Source organism: Abramis brama (assembly GCF_963993115.1).
Source record: "Abramis brama genome assembly, chromosome: 11".
Lineage (NCBI taxonomy): Eukaryota > Metazoa > Chordata > Actinopteri > Cypriniformes > Leuciscidae > Abramis > Abramis brama.
Genome location: NC_139973.1, coordinates 14905174 through 14929274, shown reverse-complemented (window position 1 = coordinate 14929274; position 24101 = coordinate 14905174). Strand labels below are relative to the sequence as shown.

At 37.0% G+C, this 24101-nt stretch overlaps 1 protein-coding gene across 2 annotated transcripts in view; it reads left to right on the top strand.

Annotated features, from left to right (window-relative positions):
* Window positions 1–226: 226 nt before the first annotated feature.
* pik3r3b (phosphoinositide-3-kinase, regulatory subunit 3b (gamma)) overlaps window positions 227–24101 on the top strand; it is a 170750-nt gene continuing 146875 nt past the window's right edge. Inside the window, exons 1-2 of one of the 2 annotated variants that reach the window (XM_084128423.1) lie at window positions 227–409; window positions 725–1624. In XM_084128423.1, the coding sequence (XP_083984549.1) occupies window positions 1300–1624 (325 nt within the window). In that variant the 5' untranslated portion in view covers window positions 227–409; window positions 725–1299. Of the gene's footprint in view, window positions 410–724; window positions 1625–24101 lie in introns of those variants that run through there. The other variant, XM_084128424.1, reaches the window with a different exon arrangement.

Sequence of the window (24101 nt, the reverse complement as noted above, 5' to 3'; positions counted from 1 at the left end):
CTGGTCTAAAGATTATGTTAATGGATGCCTTTATAACATGATCTGCATACGTCAGACGAGTATTATGTAACTTGTGACAATGTGTTTAGGCGAATGAAAAGTACGACGCAACATTCTCACGCTGCAGTGCGTTCTTCACATCCTGACCGCTACATAAGGACATCCGAATTCCCAACTTTGTCCCACGGTGTGATAAGCAGACAGCGGAGGCGTGGTCTCTAACGTCACTCGGGCTGAACAGTACTACAGCACTAGTCTGGCTGGATGTCTGACTCAGCTACGCAGGTTGTTTGGGAATATATTTTAAACGCATGTTTTAACTAATCAGACTATAAATTCTCGCTCGTTCCTGTCGTGTTGGACTACGTGCATCTTGTATTTTGGCCAGTTTGGGGAAGTGCGGCAGTAGGTAAGTTAGTAAGCAATATCACGCGAGTCGAGTTTCTGCACGCTGTACACAAGTTGGCACTGTCCCAGTCACGCTCGTCAGGCATGTAGCCTACATGTCATTTCACATTGTATTGCTCTGCGACTGTTTAACACAGAGGTTGTGATGCTGTGCATGCAATACAGTGCTTTTGCATTTGAGCTACAAACCAACAATGCATGTTCATTTTATTATTATAATTAAAAAGCAAAAGTTGCTCTTTTAATGCAAGGATTGTAATATCAAGTTGATTTGAGTTAGAATTTGTGAAACTAACTGTAAAATGAATGCTTTCAGGTTTAAAGGTCTTTAACAAGAAGATGACCAAGGCTCTTGCTCAGTCATTTGATAAATAGACTGTCAATGTCCATGTTAGTATCTTTCTGACCACACCTGCTAATGGATTGAGAGGTTACTTCAATACATGTTTCATTTCTATATGTGGACTAGTGCCAATGCTGCAGAAAAGCCCAACGTCCCGATTCCAGGTCACTGTGCCCCCAAATTTGTGCTATCACTGTCCTGCACCATCACCCGCTTGTTCATCCCTCACTTCATGGGGCTGTTTTTGCTTTCTCTGACCCTGTTTTATATCTTGCCACAGACTGCTAGAATTCGTTTCAAATAAATTTGTGCTTTTTATTTATGGACCAAATCTAGAACTGCGCAATAACGGCCTCTGCCCAACATATGGTGCTATTGGGAGTTTTAACCCTTACAAGAAACTAAATGTCACTGAGCTCTCAGGATTTAACCCAAGGACTTTCCAAGTGAGTTTGCACTCAGGATTTAAACCAAGAACTTACATCCAGGTCAGTTTTAAACAAGCATCAAACAGCGAAAACCATCTGTGCTCATGTAAATAACTAATCATGAGCTCAGACAGCTTCCAGTACCGTGCACTGTTCGAGTACAAACAGGAGAGGGGTGACGATATCTCTCTGCAGCCTGGCGATCTCCTCACGGTCAGTAAGATGGCACTGCTGACGTCCGATTTCCAGGAGGGTGATGAGAAGTGCCCAAAGGGCTGGCTGCATGGCACCAATGAACGCACTAAGGAAAAAGGCAACTTCCCTGGCACCTTTGTGGAGTATGTTGGGGTCGTGAGGACGAGCCTTACTTCAGGGAAGCCCTGGCTGAGACCTGTACCACCAACACCTGTAGGGCCCCAGCCCCTGGGGGCCTCTGCTTCAGAGGGTGAGTGTACCATTGCGTGTATATTTTACCTAACTTGGGTGTTATCCCTAAATTTGGTAAAATAAACACTATTTTAACACTATATATATTACACACGCATTTACATTTTTCATATATCATCATTTAATAAATATATAATACAAAAAAAGTTTATGATATATATGTGAAAAATGTAAATGTGTGTGTAAAATATAAATGTGTTATATATATATATATAAATATATATATATATATATATATATATATATATATATATATATATATATATATATATATATATATATATATATATATATATATATAATATATAAATTCTTAAAAAGGTCTTAAAAAGTCTATCACACACACACACACACACACACACACACACACACACACATATATATATTTACATATATAATGTATCTATCATCATGGAGTGAAAAATGTTACCACATCTCTATGGCATCCATAATCTTATACCCTCAGTCTTCAGAGCAAGATGGCTAATTATCTCCTCCCTACATTCAGATTAGGCAGCACAACCCTATAATAAAACCCTTCACATGAAATTTGAGGACATTGTGTGCAAATCACAGACTTCGGCTCCAGCTAGAAACGTTACTTCCAATTCTGAATTTAGGGATCTGTCTATGATTTGTGAATATCTCTGACAAAAAGATAAGGCATAAGTACCTGTACAAATGGTGACTTTAAATAAGACAAAATTATATTTCAAATGTTGTGTTAAGCTCTTTATGGGGCCTGAGTTGCCCCTGTGTTTCTGATTGTGGTACAGTCCGCTTGTGGGGGTGTTCATATGCTAACTAGGTCAGACAGTCAACTCTGGTTTTTCCAAGAGTGCTCTTCTCTCTTACTGTCTAGGGTGCATGTCTCTTTTATGGTGAAGGTTTAGGTTGTATTTATACTATTCATGTGTTTTATTCACTGTAGATCCTCTTTTAGTGACTTACTGAGTTCCTTTGTTTCAGCCAAGGTGCAGAGATTGTGATAAACAGCATAGCAAAGCTATTCCTTAGTGTCTGGAGAGGCAAAAACATGCAGTTCTGCTGAATAATTGATCACTGGTGCATTGGATGGCTGACAGTCAGCCAATCATTAGACTCACCCTGTGCCAAGGGATCCTTGTGGAACACTGACGAAACACTCACCCTGACTGAAGAGAGTTTTATGAGCCTAGCAAATTGTCAAGTTTACCGAATCGATCAGATGGGTCAGTTTAATTTTTTTACTTATTTATTTAATTACATTTTTTAAAATCATGCATTACAGAGTGTAAGCTTTTGGAACTGTGAAACACCAGCTCAGAACTTTGACAGAGAGTTTGAACTTGTTACATTGATGTATTATTTTCATATTATTAATGATACATTTTCATACCATTAGTATGAAGGACTAAAAATGACAGAACGAAAAATAAATAAATAAATAAATCAATAAAAGTAGAAATAAATAAATAAATGCAGAAATAATAGTGAAAATAAACACATTTTGGTAATATAAATGGCTATTTCTATATTTTTACATGTATTTATTTATTTATTTATGCATTTCTATGTATTTATTTATGTATTTATACATTTATTTATATATTTATGTATTTATATATTTATTTATTTAAATATTTATATATGTATTTATTTCTACATTTATTTATTCCTACATTTATTTATTTCTGTATTTCCACATTTCTACATTTATTTATTTCTGTATTTCCCCATTTCTACATTTATTTTTCCCTGCGCATGTATGCTAATTGACCTATGGCAAAGTTATTCAAAATCATGTTTTCTGCTCATACTTTTTCAAACGCTTAAGCTGTTTTCCCCTTTCCCTTGTTTCCACCTTCTGCGATTGCTTTTCCAAATGTTGCTGTAAAGATTGTAAATATTCAATTTCATGTGTTTTTGTACTGAAAACAACAAAAAGCTAAACCGATTGTTGGAAGGCTAATAACATTTGTTCCCATGTCTCTAGGACATTTAGGTAGTAATGTTGATCCATTTAATCCTCAGTGTAGCATGGTGTTGGCTGTTCTGACCTAATATCTTCTGTAGATAGTTGCTGAAATGGAGATTTTACTAGATTCACCATATGTTTCTTTGTGTAATAGCATAGTTTTATAAGGTCAGACTCAGCAGCCAGCTCTTTTTTTTTTTTTTTTTGTCTCTTCTCTCAATCCCTTCTTCTCTGTCATCCTCTGCAGAGGCATCATTAGCGTTTTGTGTTCAAGCTAATTTGCTCAAGTGTTACAAAACGTGGCCCATTTTACTTAATAACAGCACTATGTCATGTCTCCTGGACATACAATTGGCTGGCAAACTTTCTGTGCGGAGATGGTGCATTCCACAGCTGGTTTCTCTCTTTGTCTTTATCCCACTGAATATATTGACATGTTCCATGAAAAAATGTTTGTCAAAGATCAACTTATTAGCTGCTCACCAGCACTGTGAAAGTGTCAGTCCAAGCCTGCGATCTTCTCATTTACCATTATCCTTGTTATTGACTTTAGATCCATCTCCTTTGATCACCGATGCCTGATTACTTGACTCTCATTTCTCAAAGGCTTTGTGCAGTCGTATGTTTGATGAGGAAAAGCCAGTTTTGGTGTTACGGTCTGATCAAGCACATGGCGATGTGTTAATAGATGAGTCGGAGAGCTGCTAAGTGGGATGATGGTTTTCGAAACGACCCCGGAAGAAGCATGAGCAACTCTTTCTGCGATCAATTTTTCAGACGTGCAGGTCAGGCATCATGGCTGTTTTTGTGGCTTGGCTTAATGAGGAACTGAGCAATGCGAAAAGAGAGTGCAGTCCTCCATTGAGTATACTGAGGACAAAAAAATAGTTTTTCTACATTCAAAATAACCCCAACATTGCACTATGGCTGTCAAAATGAACATTTTAATGTTAGTGTGAGCCGATGTGGCATAATGTTTCATGAATTTATATGCCGTTTAAAAAATATAGAGACAGTATTTGTTATTTTTAAAGTCAATTTACATTTGCTGTACTATTCAAAATGTTAGGGTTGGTAAGATTTTTATTTATTGATTGATTTTAAGGAAAGATTTTAAGGATTTTTTTAAGGAAGGTTAAAAATTATGCTCCTTATGCACACCAAAGCTGCATTTATTCGAAAAACAATAACATTGTGAAATATTATTACAATTTAAAATAACTGTTTTTAATATATTTTATAACATAATTTATTCCTGTGATGGCAAAGCTGAATTTTCAGCAGCTATTACTTGTCCTGTGATTACTTGTTACATGATCCTTCATTGTGATATGCTGATTTGATGCTAAAGTAACATTTCTTATTGAGCTGCAGAATATTTTTGTGGAAAACATTGGGGTTTTTTCTTTTTTTTGTACCAGTGTAAACGGCTTTTGATCAATTTAATACATCATCATTGCTGGAAAAAAGTACTTTTGAGTTTCTTTCAAAAGAAAACAAATTCCAAAGGTTTTCAGATTTCAGATTTCAAATTCCAAAGGCTGTAGTGTACAGCTATAATCAAACATTTTCAACTGTAGTAATTTACAAATATACTTTTACTTTTCTAAAGATACAGATTTTTATATTTTTTTTACATTTATATCTATAATAGTTAAGTGGCAAATTAAAAGCGATAATGCCAATTTATAATATAATGCTTATGAGTTATAGGATTTTTTTGTAATATGGCTATGTCATAATTATACAACGCTGCTGTTTTTAAGTCACTTATATGTATGGTATGGTACAAATTTGTTTTAAAACACAATTAAGCATTTGGAAACTCTATAGCAAAACTGCATTATCTTTAGCTCTTACACATACATACATTTAGCCCATGCATGTGCTAAAGTGGAGTAGCAAATATGGCCAAGTCAAAAGAGCTCTCACAAAAGCTATAGATAACAAGTTGTTTTATTACATTATAAAGTCTATGGCTATAATAAGGTTTCCAAAACACTAAAAGTTTCTAGGAACACAGCTGGTAGCCTTATTCATAAGTTTAAAATTTGTTGTACCAGAAAACTATTGAGGGTTTTGAAGAAAAAGCACAATATCACTAATGGGAATGAAATGTTTGAACAGAGCAACTCAGAAAAACCCTCAATTTACTGCCAAAGACTTGCAAGATGAGCTGATGAAAGGAGGAAAAAACATTTCAATGCAGAGTAATAAGAAGAACACTAGACGAGCATGGCCTTCATGTTGGGACATCTTGCCGAATGCCACTCTTGACCAAGAAGATCATAAAAGCCCAACTTGAATATGCTCAAATGAATTTGGATAGACCTGTGGAGTTCTGGAAGAATGTTTAATGGAGTGATATGACCGTGGGTCCACTTTTTTAACCCGCAGATCAGCGGTATGTCTGGTGCAAAAAAGCTTATGGGCAGAAGAACATCATTTCCATGGTCAAACAGGTGGTCCAGTCTTGTTATGAGGGTGCTTTGCTTTTGCAGGAAGTGGAAATTTTGACTGTATGAAGGACATCATGAATTCTTTAAAGTATTAACAAGCCATTATCGCAAAGATGGTGATGCCTTGGATGCAGAGACTGAAGCTTGATGATCAATGGACTTTCCTGCAGGACAGCCACCTCAAAGTATACATCCAAATCTACTTAAGCTTGTTTCAGGGATCAGTCATAGAAAGTTCTTGGGTGGGTAGTAAAGACTTCAGATGTAAATCTCATTGAAAATATTTGGTGGAATTCGAAGAAAGCAGTGGTAACGTGAAAACCAACGATTATCAGTGATCTGGAAGCTTTTTCAATCGAGGAATGGGCCAAGATTGCTATAGAGACAAGCTTCGAAGCCCTTACAGGCAGTGTTTATTTAATTATTTAATCTTGAACACAAATGTTTAGAGCCAATGTGATTTTTTTTTTTCATTTATCATCAACTTTACGTTCTCAGAATCACTCAAATGTGTATTAATAAACTTTCTATAATAGTTTACTGATGCCTTTGTTTACAATGTGTTTGTTTTTGCATTAAACTTTTATTAAACTTCACTTTTTTCCAAAGTGAAGAGTGACCAGAGAAAACCATTGTTTTTTGTATCTCTCTATAAAAATAAACAATGTGTAAACGCATAAACTACAAAAACATTTATAATATTGATTGCATTTAATTTAATAATAAGATCATAGTCCAAGGCCTTCATATTCAATTAAAAGAATTAAAAGCCTTTATTTTATCATGGCTATTAAGAAGTTAATAAACTGATGCCTTTGAAAGTCTTCAGTCAGGGTGAAGGTTGATGAAGGTTTTCTAAGTCACCATTTTGTGTAATGTTTTTTTTTTTTTTACTTTATAATCATGACACAATAAAGAGTTTTTAATTCATATTTGACTCTAAGGGCCTTGGGCTAAGTTAAGAATTAATTTTACATCCAAGCAACACTCTCTGCATGCCTGGTTTTACAACAGTTTAAACAATTGACAGCCCTAAGCACTATTAAAAATACGTTTGAGTTACAATTCTTATCACTCAATGTCTGTGATTTCATGTACCGATTTGAACGGGACTAACAACTCAGTGTTTTTTTACAGAGGTGGGAGTGTGTGTTTTCTAGATGTGTGTGTTACAGAAGGTCATAACAGACATCAGCAATCACAGACATTCGCATTCAGACGGGATTAGATTTCTCAGAGGACCACTGAGTTCGCCGAAAAACAGTTGGTGATTTGCTCTGGTATTTTTACTGAGGTTGTGTGAGAAAAACACAGACTTGGCAGATTTGGACGGGATTAAAATCGCAAAGTACGCCTGTGAAACACGAATTTCTCTAACGACCCCCTGGAAAATTAGTTCTGTCCGAATAGGGCTCTATTGTGCAATATCGAGCAGAGCCTTGCAATCCTTGGGTATGCCATGGGAGATGGCAAGGTGAAAATGCTGGCACTAATCGCACTGCTAAAAAAAAAAAAAAAAAACTATGATTAAAGGGGTCGTGACATGGATTTTTTTTATTATTTTAATGTTCCTTGAAGCTCATTTGTAATGTTAATAAAGGTTTTTGCACAACAAACAAACATATGAGGAATAATTATTTTCAACCCACATTCTGACCCTCTGTCTGAAATGATCCGTTTTTAATGGGCGGCTCCTTTAAGGCTAGTCAGTAAACGGCCACTATTGTGATTGGCAAACGTCATTGCCTACACTCTCAGAAAAAAAGGTACAAAAGCTGTCACTGGGACAGTACCCTTCAAAATGGTTCTAATATGTACCATTTAGGTACTAATATGTACACTTTTGGTACCAATATGTACCTTTGAGGGACTAACATGCACTGTTTAGGTACAAAGGTGTACCTTTTGAAAAGGTACCGCCACAGTGACAGCTTTTTTCTGAGAGTGTAGGAAAATGCATTAGCTGATCACAACCCCCCGCTATTGCTTGTGATCAAGTGTTTTGTAAAAATGATTAATATAAAACTGTAATTTACGGACAAGACAATTTTTACTAAATGTTGCTATGTAACTCTTGTCATATCCAATACAGTTGTCTTTATCTTTCAATAAAAGTTTCAGTAACACTTTATTTTAGGGTCCAAATCACACTATTAACCCTTTCGCACGTACGATCACACCGGTGTGATCAGTCTAGGCTGGTCCCTGGAGCGTACGATCACACCGGTGTGATTAGAACGGTCAGTGCATCACATGATCAACTGCTAAAGTCAAATGTGCTTTCGAGCGTTGGCTGGCGCTGAGCCAGAGAGGGACATATATATCCCTCATATATCACAACTTTTCAGTGTTTTCAACCACATAATGTTTATTTTAGGTTTCAGACATATAAATTCACATAAGTACTAAAAAAACAATACATTTAGAGTTTGTAAAATACACTGATGTCTATGGAAGCGGCAATAATAATCCTTTCCATTATAATTAGACACGTTTTATTCATATCAGATACACATTGTGCAAGTAACTTTAAAGTTTACTCTATTCTTCTCCCAGTTCACCGGCCACTTACTTTCATGTATTTCGGGAGAAGTGGATGCATTCACGTTTTGTAAATCCAACAGATCCGATTCTCTGAACTGTGGCACAAACTAACATGGCGGCGCCCATCGCGCATATAGCTCAACTAACGCGACCGTTATAAAGGTGTGTTTAAACAACAAAACACATCCACTTGCATATATTTGACAATCGGAATATCAGATATTTCATGCTATGCGTAACAAATTTGTGAATATTTTGAATAAAAAAGGAAAAGTGACATAAAAGCAGATTTATTCAGTGCTGTTGTGGCTGCAGTGTGTCACGTGACAAGCAAAGACGCGTCACCATGGAAACCATAAAGTGACACATTCTAAATAATGGTCGCCTTGAAAAACTCATGCTAGGGGGTCAGCCAGAATATTTTAAACGTACATGTGAAAGGGTTAACTAGTTGCTCATTAGGATGCATATTAGGATATTGACTGTTTATTAATACGTATAAAGAACATATTAATGTCTTATTCTGCATGACTCCAAATCCCTTAATCCTACCAGTACCTAAACTTAACAACTACCTTACAAACTATTAATAAGCAGTAATTAGGAGTTTATTGAGGCAAAAGTCATAGTTAATAGTTAGTTAATAGTGAGAATTGTACCCTAATTTAAAGTGTGAATTTTCTTTGCTAACTCTCCATTACACTGTGCCTTATTTACAAAATAATCTGCAGTCAAATGCTCCAAACAAACATATAATCATTCGATGTGATCCAGGATGCCATTAAAAATAAACCATCCACTTGTCCCTGACGTGGGTGTCCTTCTAAGGTCTGTACAGAGACATAAACAAGTTGTTTAAACCGTTTGCGTCAAAGTGAATGTTTATTTACTTTTCCATTTTTCATGTTGTCAGAACACGTCGTGCATCTGTATACTGTATCGTGTAGATGGCGTCAGTGATAATAATGGGTTCAGTCTGATTTCTCATGTCATGACCCCTTTAAGACTCAGTGTTACAAGCTTCATTTATGCTACTCTGCTTGATTTACCCTTGTGTAGTGCTTCAGGCTCCCATGTGACAGGGAGGTTCAGACTCGGCCAAGGCTCTGGCAGAACACTTGTTGGCTCCCATACTTCTTTGCTGCACTCAGTTTCAGATTAGCTGCAAATGTGGTGGAGCGATTTCAAAAACGTAACCTTTTTAAATTCCGATTAAGACTGTAATTTTATAGCATCATTTCTGAACCAAGTGGCCCTGCAAAACCCAGGTGAACTTGGCCAAAGCACATAAAAATGAAAGGCAGGATGTTTTATTTGTTTATTTTTTTACTGAAAATAATATCTCGGGCTCCTGTTTTGTGTGATATTTCTCACTGCAGAAGGTTTTATATTCCTACATAGCCTAAGGCTGTTAACGCCAAAACAATGACAGCAATGGTAATGTTAGAAAATAGGATATTAACAGGGATTTTACGCTTATTCACTCATGTATAGTAGAATTTCATTGTCTCAGCTGGAAAGAGCCAGTGTTTTGAATGTTATTTTCTAGAAATTAGATGAACTGTGAATTGATGTCTTGTAGTCGTAGCCGTGAGGATGACAGGTAACGGAACATTTTTGCTATTTTATGGTCTCAATACAGTCATTTAAAAGTAATCCACACATTGGAATTTTTCCCAACCAACAAATATTTCCCAATCAAATTCTGCTATGGGACTACAAATTAGCCATGCTTACCAACAGAAAGCTGCTTTGTTTTAAAGTGGCTTCTCTGTGTGAGCTGTGCTCTTCATGCATCACTACACCATTGGCAATTAGAAATTAGACAATGAACCTTTTTTGACCACAAAATTTGTTGGGACCACACTTTCAGAGTGCTGCTTTGTCTACAGGGCCTTTGCATCTCCTGTCCATGTTAAGAAGTAGATCTGGTATCTGTAAAGTATGTAGTGAAGTCATCATTACTTTTGTTCCACATTAATACTTTTTAAATTAATCAAATTTCAAAGCAACATATACATCAATTCCGCTAGCTTTCATTTTGGCTTTGCCAAAACCTGAAACGGGCATGTAATCATTTTACATTTACAGGACATGTTTAATTTTACACATCATTTGCAATGCAGGTAGGCATCTCTGTTCTTGCAGCTGTTCGGCATTAGAGTGCTTTGTCCCATGTGCATTTCTGAACAGAATTTTTACGGATTTCGCTTTGGTGCAGACCCTCTCAGTCATATCTCCCTGAAAATCCATCTCCACCATCCCACTCAGTGCCATGCCAAGAGGACGAAAGCCCAGTCTTTGTGTGCCATTTTATCCTGCTGTTGTGTATTCTCTGTATTGCTTGTTTTTCATGAAGCCCGGGGATGATGATAAACACTGCCTTCACTTGGGAGAACGTTGCGCCATAAATCTGTTTTTATCCTTATTTCTATGCTGTGGCTCAGGATTTGACTGTGGTTTTCTGAAATTTAGAGAAAAGCACAAAACGGCTAAAACTGCTTCTCCATATTACACTTTCTACAGCTATTTATGAGCACCCATAAAGACTCATGCCTTTTATGTCATTATTTTATGCCCCCTTCTTCTGTGCATTTTAAATGTGACCGAAAGGCTTACGATAAATTTGTTGCAGTGTAATTTAACCAACATAATAACGCAAGGATATAAAATGCACCAGGGTAAAATGGATGGTGTACTGCCTTTTATAAACAAGGGTGGGTCTTTGTTTCTATATAAGCATAGTATGACCTCAGCTAAAATGAAACTCTTTAGAGTTATTGTTAAAACCTGTTTGTGAAAATTCTAATATGCAGATTTGGTGTTCAAGAAACATTTCTTATTATTATCAATGCTGAAAACAGTTTCTGAATACTGCTTAATATTTTTGTGGAAACTGATAAAACAAAATTCCAGTATTCTTTGATGAATACCATATAAAAATCAAATTTCCTGTCATTCCAGGCAGTGATTCGTTTAATGGAATTAATGCCTCAGGTGATCAGCTGAAAAGGCTGGTAAACACTTAAAAATAGAGGTTTACAATCACACCAGGTCTTTATTAGCATCAGCACACAACTTCAAACCACTTGAGTGGAGTGGTGGTGTGGAATTTATGTTTCCATTATAGCATTAGATGTGCTGAAGATTGGCCTGGGTTTCAAATTCTGATGCATGCTTGGATGGCAAAGTTTGCTGCAAGAAAGCTAGAATGCTGGACCAATTCAAATGACAACTCTAGGTTCTTTTAAGAACTGTTCTTTTTATCGTATCCCCGTAAGAGTGTTGCAATGAGCCGGAGGCTGATGGTTAATCTTGGCCATTCTTGAAAATGCCACAGATGTTTCTGGTGAGAGTGAAAGATATTTACAGAGGGAGTTCATACGCTTCAGCTGCAGTCAGAATTTAAGGTTTATCTTGGTTGAAATTCTAAAGTGTTCCTGGCCTCTCCAGATTTTACTGCTTCAACATTCCTTATGTTGAATGCTCTTATTGTGTTGACATTTTAAGACTCAAAGTCGTGGTATAGCAGGTGAAGTGCTATTGCATGTTTGTGTATGTGCAAGAGAGGGTGAATACCCTCGGGATTTGGAGAATAGAGCCCCTGTTTTAAAGCAAGGGGCTAGTGTTATATAATTGTGGTGGATGTGATATGCTTTTGCATGTGTTCAGAGTGTCACTGTCATACATATAATTAGAAGTATTTCAATACTGTTGTTTTTTTGTTTTTTATACATGAATCAAATCAAGGCAGTTTTCAATATGCAATTCAGCAGGACTATACATTTCGATGTCAGTGTATATAATAGGGTTAGCTGTGGAGAAATCAATTTGATTCGGAGAAATTGGTTGGATATATTTTGACAATTTTGAGCAGAAGCGATCTTCATCCAGCCAGGAAGAACAAATAATTTCACTGAAGGTCAAGAGGTTAGCTGAGGTTATAAAACTGTTCCATAATACAGTCAAATTCATGGTGAAATTTATAACAAAATAGCTTTCTTTTTCTCTCCCTTATAATTCATGTGGTCGTCTCTGTTGTGCGAAAGTGTGTGCTATAAGTATAGAGCGGCTAACCGCACAGCATGAGAAATAAATGGTAAATAAAATGTTTGTGGCATTTAAAAATATGGTGTTTCTGCTGCACAGTATGAAACACATCTTGACAGAAAACTGCATTTGCATGTATTCAACCTCGTCTGTTGTGTTACAGTGATGGTGTCCGATTTATTTTATCAAAAATACATTAAGACAATAATTGTGTGTATTATTACAGTTTAAAATAAATGTTTTCCATTTTAATAAATTTTTAAATAAATTATTTTTACTGAAAATATTTTTTTACTGAATTTTCAGCAGCCATTACTCCAATCTTCAGTGTCACATGATCCTTCAGAAATCATTCTAATATGATTTTTTGCTGCTCAAGAAATATTTATAGCAAATTAGCTCAAAAGGGAAATATGAAACTAGTTATAATTAATTATAAATATTTAGATCAGTTAATATAATTAACTTGATGTAGCACAATAAATATTACAATCAATTAACTTGTTCGTCCTATGAACACTTAGGGCCCTATCATACACCCGGTGCAATGCAGCGCCAGGCGTGATGTGAGAGTTTTTTGCTAGTTTCAGCCCGACGCAGTTATCAGTTCCACGTCCTGCGCCACGTTGTTTAAATAGCAAATGCATTTGCGCCCATTTGTGCGCCCATGGCATGCTGGTCTCTAAACAAGGTGTGTTCAGGCGCATTGTTGGCGCATTGCTATTTTGAGGCAACTGAAACAGACTGCGCCATTGACCAACTGAACCTGGTGTAAAGTCAAAGGCGCAATATTTGTTCTGTTATTTAAAGCGCGCGTCCACTTTGCTTATTAAACACACAGGGACACGCAGCATCACACAAACATGCCAAATATTAAAGGGCACCTATTATGCAAAATTCACTTTTACATGGTGTTTGAACATAAATGTGTGTTGGCAGTGTGTGTACACAACCACCCTATAATGATAAAAATCCACCCAGTGCTTTTTTTATAGTCCCCATAAATCATAAGCACTGTCTCAGAACAAGCTGTTCTCAGATTCGGGGCAATGTGACGTCAGTTTGCACAGGCCCCTCCCACAACTGTTGATTGACACTGCAGTTTGAGCATAGACCCGCCCTGAGTGAGCTGGACACAGAGTCTGCCATTGTTTCGACGCTTGAGCAGCTGTAGACAAGAATGTCTCCTAAGCGATTGAGGTGTTTTGTTGTTGGATGTAAGAATGAATGTTAAGAATGTTACTCAAGGATGGATCAGTACTGTTTGTGATCCAGCTTACGGTCTCCGGAGCGACAGGCCTAACGTTACTGACCACGGCAGAAATGAAAGGTGAGAGCACGCACTTTATGACAGCTCATCGAGTCATTTTATGGATATAAGGTTTACCAGTTTATTAAGCACCCACTGAAAAGGTGTGTATATATTTGTTTACTGTTAGTTGTAACGAGTGTTTTGTGTACTTTGCTGTGTATGTTGATGATAATGGAAGGGAGAGAGAGAGAGAGTTTATGGATAATACTTTAATGCGCACTTCTTATACTGTGTTTATTCAGCTCTTACAGTGATTCTCTGGAGTAAAACTAACGCTCATCTTTTGTGTGATGTACAATAAACTTCACTGAACTCGTCAGTATATTTTGGTTATCATTCGGACGGGGTTTGCTAGCAGGCTTGTATTAATAGTGGATAAAAGCAGATGACAAATAAGTTATAACCATAATTAAACTAAACTATACCTGTTCTATCTCCATACAGCATATATTCTCTGGCTCTGTGGGCATTATTGTCTGACTCCGAGTCGAAATGAACACCGCAACTGAAAGTTTCTGTTCTAATATTATCAGATGAGATTGTCCTGGCTCTGAGCGCGAGCTCGTGATGCTCCGCCCCCTGGGCCGGCAGCAGCAGTTCATTTGCATTTAAAAGGATACACACTAAAACATCATGTTTTTCTGAGCTCCAAAAAATGACAAGTTAAACATGCTGTAAAAAATTATCTGTTGGGTATTTTGAACTAAAACTTCACATACATACTCTGGGGACATCAGAGACTTATTTTACATCTTGTGATAAGAGTCATAATAGGTGCCCTTTAAAAATAAAAGGATTACAATGTAAAAGATTTTTATTGTGTAGCCTACATAAAGATATAGTAGAATCCGGCTTGTCCCGTAGATGGTCTGCTTGTGCACTTTTACCTCGCGCACAAGCAGTTCCGTTTGTACTCTGGAGACGCATTCGGTCTTTCCATATCAAATTCCATTATGTAAATCACGAATCTGCCATGGCGCGAGCGCAACTGGCATTTAAAGGGAATGGGAGATGAGAATCTGATTGGTTTATTGCACGTAAAGCCCAAAACACACCCATTAGCTACTCATTAAGAGAATATGGACAACCCTAGGCTTAGACCATTTCCCATCATTAAATTCACGAGTTACACACTTACAAATAATCAGATCAGAGTAATGTAGTATGTGTAGTATGCGAATTTGGCGTGCTGTCCAAGGGGATGGCTCCGAGCTCGGAAATTGGCCCGAACCCAGAGTACTCCCCCTGTATTTCTGTTTAGAAAATACATATATACATATATATATATATAGGCCTCACTCATTTTGCTGATTGGGTAGACATGTTGATTACTGATTGTTGACAGCTGGTTGGAATGACGTGATGATTGGATAGATAATTTGAACAGGTTTCTCCTGAACTTTGTTAATAAAACATCATCTAGCAAAAGTGTATTCGGACACACCCCAACTGCACTTGTGCCCTGTGCTTTAGACCATGTGCTTAAATCGTTAAAATAGGGCCCTAAGTATTATTCGTCTATCAACTCCTGGAAAGGTTATTTCCGTGGCCACAGAAAAAAATAACTACTGGTAACAATACTATTTAAAGCATGTAGATGCTCCTCCTCCAAAACTCACACTCCAATCCTAACAGCACTGCTCCGAGTCGGTCTCAAACCCGATCCCCCTGCAAGCGAGTCGAGTGCACTAACAATGACGCTAAACAATGCATCCACTACCAGACGCCAAGGCGACTCTGACTAACTGGCCTTCATTACACACGCAATCCAAGAGAGGATGTTTGTTTATCATAGCAGAAGCGCAACAAAATAATGCTTTACGTAAAATAAAGCACAGATGATGAATGAGACAAGGAAGCACAAAAAATTAACGCAGTACACAATAGTAATTGCAAACAAGATCTCTCTCTTGATCATTCTCTCTCCTCCACCGCCATATGCCCCTACTGCTGATTGGCTACACGTTTGTTGTTGTGTTGGTCTGACTAACTTCCAAACAGCATATTTCAAAAACTACTTACCCACCTATAACTGATTGGTTATTAAAGCCATGTGATGAAACAGTGTATATGTATATGTATATCTATCTTTTTTTAGTGGAGTGGTGTGAACGTTTTTTTTTTTTTTTTGACAGCAGGAGCTGTTAGCCCTGTTCCACTTTTTTCTGAGGACTAAAAACGAACATCACAGGAATTGAGGGAAGCTTGCAGCCTGTCCTTGCAGATACATCAAATGTACTTTAAACAAGCTCATAGTTTGCCAGGCTGCCCTCAAGTTAAATAGTTACTCTCCATCCTTAACCTTCTGTCCTCTTTCATCTTCCCTGGAAATTTGCACCGTCTCTGAAAGAGACAGCACTCCTAGGAAATTAATGATGCTTCAGTAAATATGACCTACAGAGTCTTGTTGACACAGGTGGTGCTCTTTTACCTTGGCCTCATCTTCAATTTGCTATTCTTTTACTAGTAGCAAGTTTGTTTAAAGTCTTCCCATCTGCCCTGAGCTCCACAACCTTCAAAATGTTTAGACTGGAGCACAGAAAAAAAAACTGACTTATGTGAAGGCAAGAGTTTTCTTCTCCAAGCTTAAGAAAACATAGAAAGTATTTGATTTGCTTAAACAACACCCACACTAATTCAGGGCAACCTACATTAGACTTTTACACAGAATTATTTTCTAAGGCAGCTTAGGTTAAGCAAACCCTACTTTTCACTGTCAACAGAGAATTTAATAGCTGAATTCTCTGTTGGTGGTATCTTTTCAACGTCAAATTCTGGAGAACACATCCCTGACATTGAAAGTTAGTTGGGCTGTCTGTGGTACAGTGATGTTGCTTTAGGGCAACCTAGTTCTTACCTGTCATGGTTGTCTCATATGCTCGGCAGATTAGATTGAAGAGGCAGAACGCTGTTTGATATATTTTTATACATATATATGCTGCCTTGCTTGAAAATCTAAAAATGCCAGAGGGTTTTGCTTAAGAAAAATCAAAGTCAAATTTCAGATTGCAGTCAAATTTATACATGTCCCATCATGACAGAGGGGAGTTAAAAGGTCAGGCATTAGTGATGGTACCCTCGGTCTCCCTTCACAAGGTATGGGAACGGTCTCTTGTCTATACAACTCCTTGTCTTTATATATATATATATATATATATATATATATATATATATATATATATATATATGGATTACTGTATTTAGTGGATGTCAGCAGATGGACTGCACTTTTTTTCTGATACAGCTAGCAGTGCAGAAATGACACACTTCACCTTTAATGAAAATATGTCCATGTCATTTGATTTGTTATTTTAATTAAATGACCTTTCATCTTGTTTCCTCTGTTTATTTATTGATGTGTATTCCTCATAAGTTTATGACACTGAACTTAAGAACTTTATAATAAAAACCCATAAGCCTCTCTGTTCTTGAAGCAAATCTCATTGGACTCGAAGATATTCAAGATCTTGCCAAATATTTTAAAAGTTGGCATGAAATCAAAATGGGCCCTATTTATTTCTTAGTACATGTTACTGGTTTTATTGTGAATGATTCAAGCTTTCATATACTATAGCATTCAAATGTTTAGGGTGAGTAAGATTTAAATTGATATAATATTTCACAATATTAGTTGATCCAAAATAAATGCAGCCTTGTTAAGCATAAGAGACTTCTTAAAAACAATTTACCTACCAAAAACTTTTGAACTGTAGTGTATTTTACAATGTAATCATGTATTTTATGTTTTATACTATCTTGTTTAACTTCTCCTGCTTTTCAGTTTTATCTTGAAATGTTTTAGACCCTCTAATGGGTTTGCGTCCAATCCATTGGCTGCAGTATGACTCCATTCCCCTTCCTGGTCCTCTGCTTGAATCCTAAAATCAGTGGCCTAAATAAATTTTCCACTCCTTTCCTATTCCTCCATTCATTCTTGGACGATGAGAGTAAAATCTGGATATGATGACTATATCATCTTTTTGTGGTCCTCCTCTAAATTAAGATGCTGAAAGAGTAACAGTACTATTAAATCATCAATTTATTTGTTCCCTGGAAACTACTAATAGTCGTCTAAGGTCTGCCCGCTGTTGCACAGCCAAGGCAGCATTAGCCTGAGCTCAAGTTTTCTCTCTGGACCCTGTAGGTCAATTTACACCATCAAGCTCAGAAAGGAACAAAAGTTCACAGCAGTCATCTTCTTGATTATTGTTCCCTGTTGACAAAGACCAGGGCTGAAATACCTTTTATTTGCTCTTTTCCTTCTTAGTTTGACAAAAACAATTTATTGGTATCTTTGAACACAGATGCGTGAAGTTTTTGGCCCAAGATAAAAGCTCTAAAGTCAAAAGTTTAATCAAAAAGCTTATGGAAAGGAAGATGGTATTTGTGAGTTATTCACATTTAGTGCCCTTTGTAATTTGCATTCCTTCTCCCTGGTCAGACAAGATGGATTGTGAAATGTTGGGATTCACAGTAACACTGTTACAAACATTTTGCAAAAATAACTGTCACTGGAGCAGTTCTCTTAAAGGTACACAGTTGTATCTTATCTACCTTTACTAATAGACTGTTTTTCAAAAGTTTGGGTTTAGTTAAAAGTCTCTTATGGTTACCAAGACTGCATCCTGTGATGGCAAAGCTGAATTTTCGGCAGCAAAGAACAATATTTATTTGAAATTTATTAGATTTTTTTGTTACAATGTAAAAGTCTTTACTGTCAGTGTTCTCAATAGTCTCTCCCCCTTTTTGAGTAGACACTGTGCAAAAAGACATCCAACACAATTTGTATTATTTTGGAACAAAGTTGTTAAAATGGAATTGAGATTGGCTACATAAAGATGATACGCCTAGATTTGATGATTGTTGGTGATTGTAAATGGTGGCTGCCATGGTGATTCAGGAATGCTCTCCGTGCTCTTAAACACACTTGCGGCCAGCATGGAGTCTATGGACCACATCATTGTGGGCTATGCTTAGTCCTGGCCCCACCATGGCCTTCCTTTGACCTCTTATTGGTCTTTAAGGGAACGCTGCATTGGTCATTCCTCTTGTTGAGGGGAAACTCCCAGCTCAAGGCAGTGTGGCCTTTGTAAGACACGCCAGCCCAAAGCATGGCCTGGCAGACTCATTTGTTTGGATCAATCAGTACTTACTGTTGCCATAGAATTTCAAGGACTGCATTTATTTAGACATCAATCTGCAGTGTGCATTGTGGCTATGGATATTGAGGTATCAAGGAAAATCTAAAAAGGAGAATTTAATAGAAATATCATTTGTTGCTTCTCCATTAGTGCATGCTGGGTAGACTAGTCTTAATGTTTGTTTCTTATAGTGATTTATAGATGGGGTATATAGGCCCACAACCACTATTTATCTTTATTTTCCCATCCCCGTCTGAGAGGACATACTGATCTATCTCTGAGTATGCCATAAAAGAGAAGGACTGCAGTAGCAAAAATGTAGCCACATGGGAGCGACTGCATACTCGCTTTTTGTTTTACCTGCTTTCTCCTTTTCAAGCAGAACTCTTGGATCATGGAGCTGCTGATTACTGTCACAACACATTACCCAACCCATGTGTCTCCTTCCTCAGGCCTCTTTCTATTTTCCTCTCCCCTTCGCTCTCTCTTTGATTTAACGGCCCAGGGACATTTTCCTCCTGTAATAATTTATTGTTTCTGTTCTTTTTTACCACAGTGACCATTTCACTCTTGCTTTCATTTTTTTTTTTTTTTCTCCATAATCACTCCTCCCAAGTAGCAGTGCTTCGTCTTCTGAGAATATAGTTCCCAGTGTGTATACGGTTAGAAGATGGCTGTGTCTCATGTGACCTTGTTATTTGTACACGCGGTGACTATACAAATCACAACATGCAAATAAGAAAATGCTGGCGTTATTTTGTCACTTATTGGGAGCAGTATGCTAGCTGGAGCCATTTACCTCCAGTCTTTGTGCTAAGCTAGGCTAGCGGTGGGTGCGTCAGACAGAGTTACGGCACGCACGGAGATGAAAAGGGTATGTATGGACTTATCTAACTCTGGGGGATACAGTGAATAAGCTAAAGTCCCAAAAGTGTGTTCCTTTAAGGCTATGTTCATGTTGTTTACTCGTCGATTTGATATAGACATTGAGCTCTTTTTATTCTGAGATTTGCTGAGTGCATGCATTTGCCGTAAAGAGGCTCAATGACATTGACACAATATCTGCTTTTTGGCCTTTACAAACTTTACTGTTGTGTGAAATGAAATTTGCCTGAGGAAGGAACACGTTTACATCCAGATGACAAGTAATTTACAAATAACGGAAGCCATACCTCTAACTCTAATGTAAACTGCTTAAATTCATAAATCTGACTAAATTCAGTCAATTTATAAAATGAAAAGTGCACTTTGTGCACCTGATACTGCTGACAGACTTATTTTTTTTTCGAACAATTCAGTAATTCAGTCCATTGTGTCGGGGGTTTTCAAACTGGGGTCTGTGGAAAATTTAAGAGAAAAATGTAGTGCTGTCAAAGTAAATGTGAATTGATGAATTAATATTAATGAAATATGTATAGCATAGTGATTCACTGAATTTGCTTTCTATAAAATTACAATTTATTTTCTATTCACAGCACTGATAACAGTAAGAAAACAACATTGTATTTAGTATATATTCAAATATTTTTTTGAATTGTGAATGTCAATTTAATAAAAAGTAAATAGTTTTATATATGGATGTTTTAAAAGCCCCTGTGTTGTTCTGTTGTTTCCTAAAATACTATGTTGCAAAAGATTGATAGATAAATACATTTAGTGTGAATGTGTGCAGTGAAAGTTGGCTCAGTACCAAACTGACAGCTTCACAGTACCATGCTGCTTACACAGGCACTGTGAATGAATGAATAAATGCACATATGCACATGTGCAGTGTGAAAGAGGCATTACTGGACTGGACAATCCAACAGAGCAGAAAAATCCAATAGGGTCTGGCTGCATACTTGCACTTGCACTCTCTGTGTAAGAGCAGGTGCTTTCTCTGCAAGTGACGTCACTTGAAATCGCCACCTGAATTCTCCGCTACCTGCGACACTGCCCATGGATCATGACCTATTCAGAATTACTTCCAATGGAGTTCAAGAATCATTTACGTATGTATACATTTTTTTTTTTTTGTTAATATATAATGATGCGCTATATTTAGACTTTTAATCACTGATATGCTACATTTAAAAGTTATATTGATTTAGGTACAAACTGCTGCTCTTTTTTTTTCTATTGTATCCAGTATCACTCCATTACTATCTTGAATACATGAATTGAATTTATATTGTATTAGATTGAAACCACTGTAGGATATAGTTTATCGACCCTGTTTTGCTTTACTTTCTCACACTGAAAATGTGGCGGTGGAGGCGATAGCACAAGTGTTGTTGACTTAATAACTTAACTGAATGAAATTACAATTAAATGTAGTGCTTTATTAGCTAAATATGTTGTAACCACAACATTTACTATTTAATAAAAACATTTAAAGGGTAATTCACCCAAAAATGAAAATCATCCCATATTCACCTAGATGTATATGACTTTCTTATTTCAGCCAAACACAACCTGAGTTATATTTAAAAATATCCTGACTCTTCTAAGCTTTATAATGGGAGTGAATTGTTTTTTGTTGTTTTTTGAAGCCCAAATCTAGCTTCTGGTAACAGCCATCCTCGCGTTCACGAGAGAGTCGAATTCCGGGGTATGACGCTGACGCATGACGTCAGAAGGCCTTTATTAACCACTGGAGCCGTATGGATTACTTTTATGATGGATGGATGCACTTTTTTGGGCTTCAAAAAAAATTACCATTCACTCCCATTATTAAGCTTGGAAGAGCCAGGATATTTTTTTATGTAACTTTGATGTGAAGTATGTGTGGCTGAAAGAAAAGTCATATACACCCAGGATGGCTTGAGGGTGAGTAAATTATGGGATCATTTTCTTTTTTGGGTGAACTAACCATTTAACATAAACGGGTGCTGGTACGAAGTAGTGGGCTGTTTGGGGGGCAAATTACAGTTATTTTTATTGGACAGGCACCTCCATATATGAAACATGAATTTCTTTCTTTCTTTCTTTCTTTCCTCCATTTTCTCCATATTCCCCCACTCCTTCTCTCTTTGTTGAAGCATTTGAAGTACAGGAAATCCTCACTTTAGCTTACAGTAGGCGCATCCCAAAATAGATCTGCAGCACCACGGATAAAGATCAAACGGCATGCAGTGCCAAGCCTTTCCTCAGTCCTCTGTGGGATGGTGTGAAGGTTTCTCTTTCTTTCTCTCTTTGGTAGAAATGGGGCATGATGAGGCGGGGTTAAATGGTAGAGATCTGGTATGGGGGAAGTGTGGGAGACAGCGTGTTTAGCCGCTGGCATGGGGAATGATTAGGGTTTTAGTTAAAAAGAGAGCAGACTCACAGGAGGAATGGTTTTCTCCTTTATTGTTAAAATAGAAGCATATTTTGCTGCCGTGTATAAAAAAGTAACTAAATCTAAATTTAAGCTTAATTAAAGTTTAGACTGTATTCACACTAAAACTCAATGGGGGCATGGAGAAATTCCTCAAAGAAGAGGGAACTTTTTTTTTCTTCTTTTTTTGAGTCCCTTCAATTCTCTAACTGAAAAGAGATATTTGGGGGTTTAGTGGAACATTTAGTTGTTTACAACTTCAGAAATTCTCTGAATTCTGAATTATTCTCTTATTTTTGACTCTGTTGACACGTTTGAAGAAATATTTAACAATTAATTTTTCTCGTCATGAAAATAGCCACAGAAGCAGGCATGGACTTAAAAAACAAACAAACCCTAATTTTGTCTCACACCTAAGTGGAACACAAAAGAACTTATTATATAAAAATGTCCTTTTTTCATATATTACACATCACATGTTCATTGTTTTGGACCCCATTGATGATCATTATATAGGTGAAAACTGAATCCCATGGCTCAGTCACTTAAGTCAGCACAGGAGAGGTGAGCTCTTCCTCTCAAAAGAGCCTGCAATGAAAGAATTCGGGCAACAGGAGGTGATGTCAAGTTAATTATAAAATAATTCTAAATGAAGAAATAAGTATCAGAAAGAGAATATTACATTATTAACTGGTTGTCAGCACTGAAAAAGAACGTTTTCCACAATCAAAGGCAATTTGTTCCCATTTTCCCATTTCTGATTTAAACACAGTACTTCTGTTTCCTCTATGTTCCATTCTTGCCTGCAAAATAATTGGTGCTGCAAAGAAATGAATCCCTAATATATTTACGTCAGTACACTAGTCTATGCAATGACCTGTGGGAAATTGTGTTATACACTGCTGCAGGAGATAGCTGCCATAAGTGAGTTGTTCCTTACGTGGCTCCTACTTAGTTCAGTGAGCACATTTTCACAGCAAGACTTGCACTGCGGTTTGTTATTTTAATTGGCAATTATAGTCTACCTGCTGAAGAAAAGAACAGTGCTAAAGAAACTCTGTATCATTCCCCCGTTGTCTGGCAGTTACCCTATTTTTCACCCCCACATTCCCAGCCCTCCCAACGCTCTTCGGAGGAAAAAAAGTGCAACACTTAACTAAACTGTTACATTTCCTGTCACTGTCATCCATTCAATCCATCTGTACTCGCTCTGAATGAGGACATGTGTGCCACAGAAAGAAAAAAAGTCTCTCACATCTTCATAGATGACAGGTGATTGTTGTTCTCAAAGTGTCTGGAAAACTCGCCTATTAGACGAAGGCTATCCTCGGGCCTGTTAGGTAAGTTTTCTGCAGAATATGTTATGCTCCTATCATGCTTTAGCTCTCTCTTTCGCTTCCATCACACTCCCAGCAGGAAGTCGTGCCTTTTTGTGCTTTGAAGCTCCTGGATCTTCCAAGATGTCTACTTTGTACGGTTTCTTTGTTAATGGATATAGGAAAAAGTTATATTAATAGAAATAAAGAAACCTGGCTTCTGCGTATCAGGTTGGATACTTCTGAAGATACACAGATGGAACTGTTGCACACATATTAGCTTTTTGCTTTCTTTTTCAATCAAAATTATCGATTTTATTTCCTTTTTCATAAAGACTTGAAGGTTTATATTCTTGAATTCAGCTACACATTTGCTATGGATTTAGTTTCAAATGAAG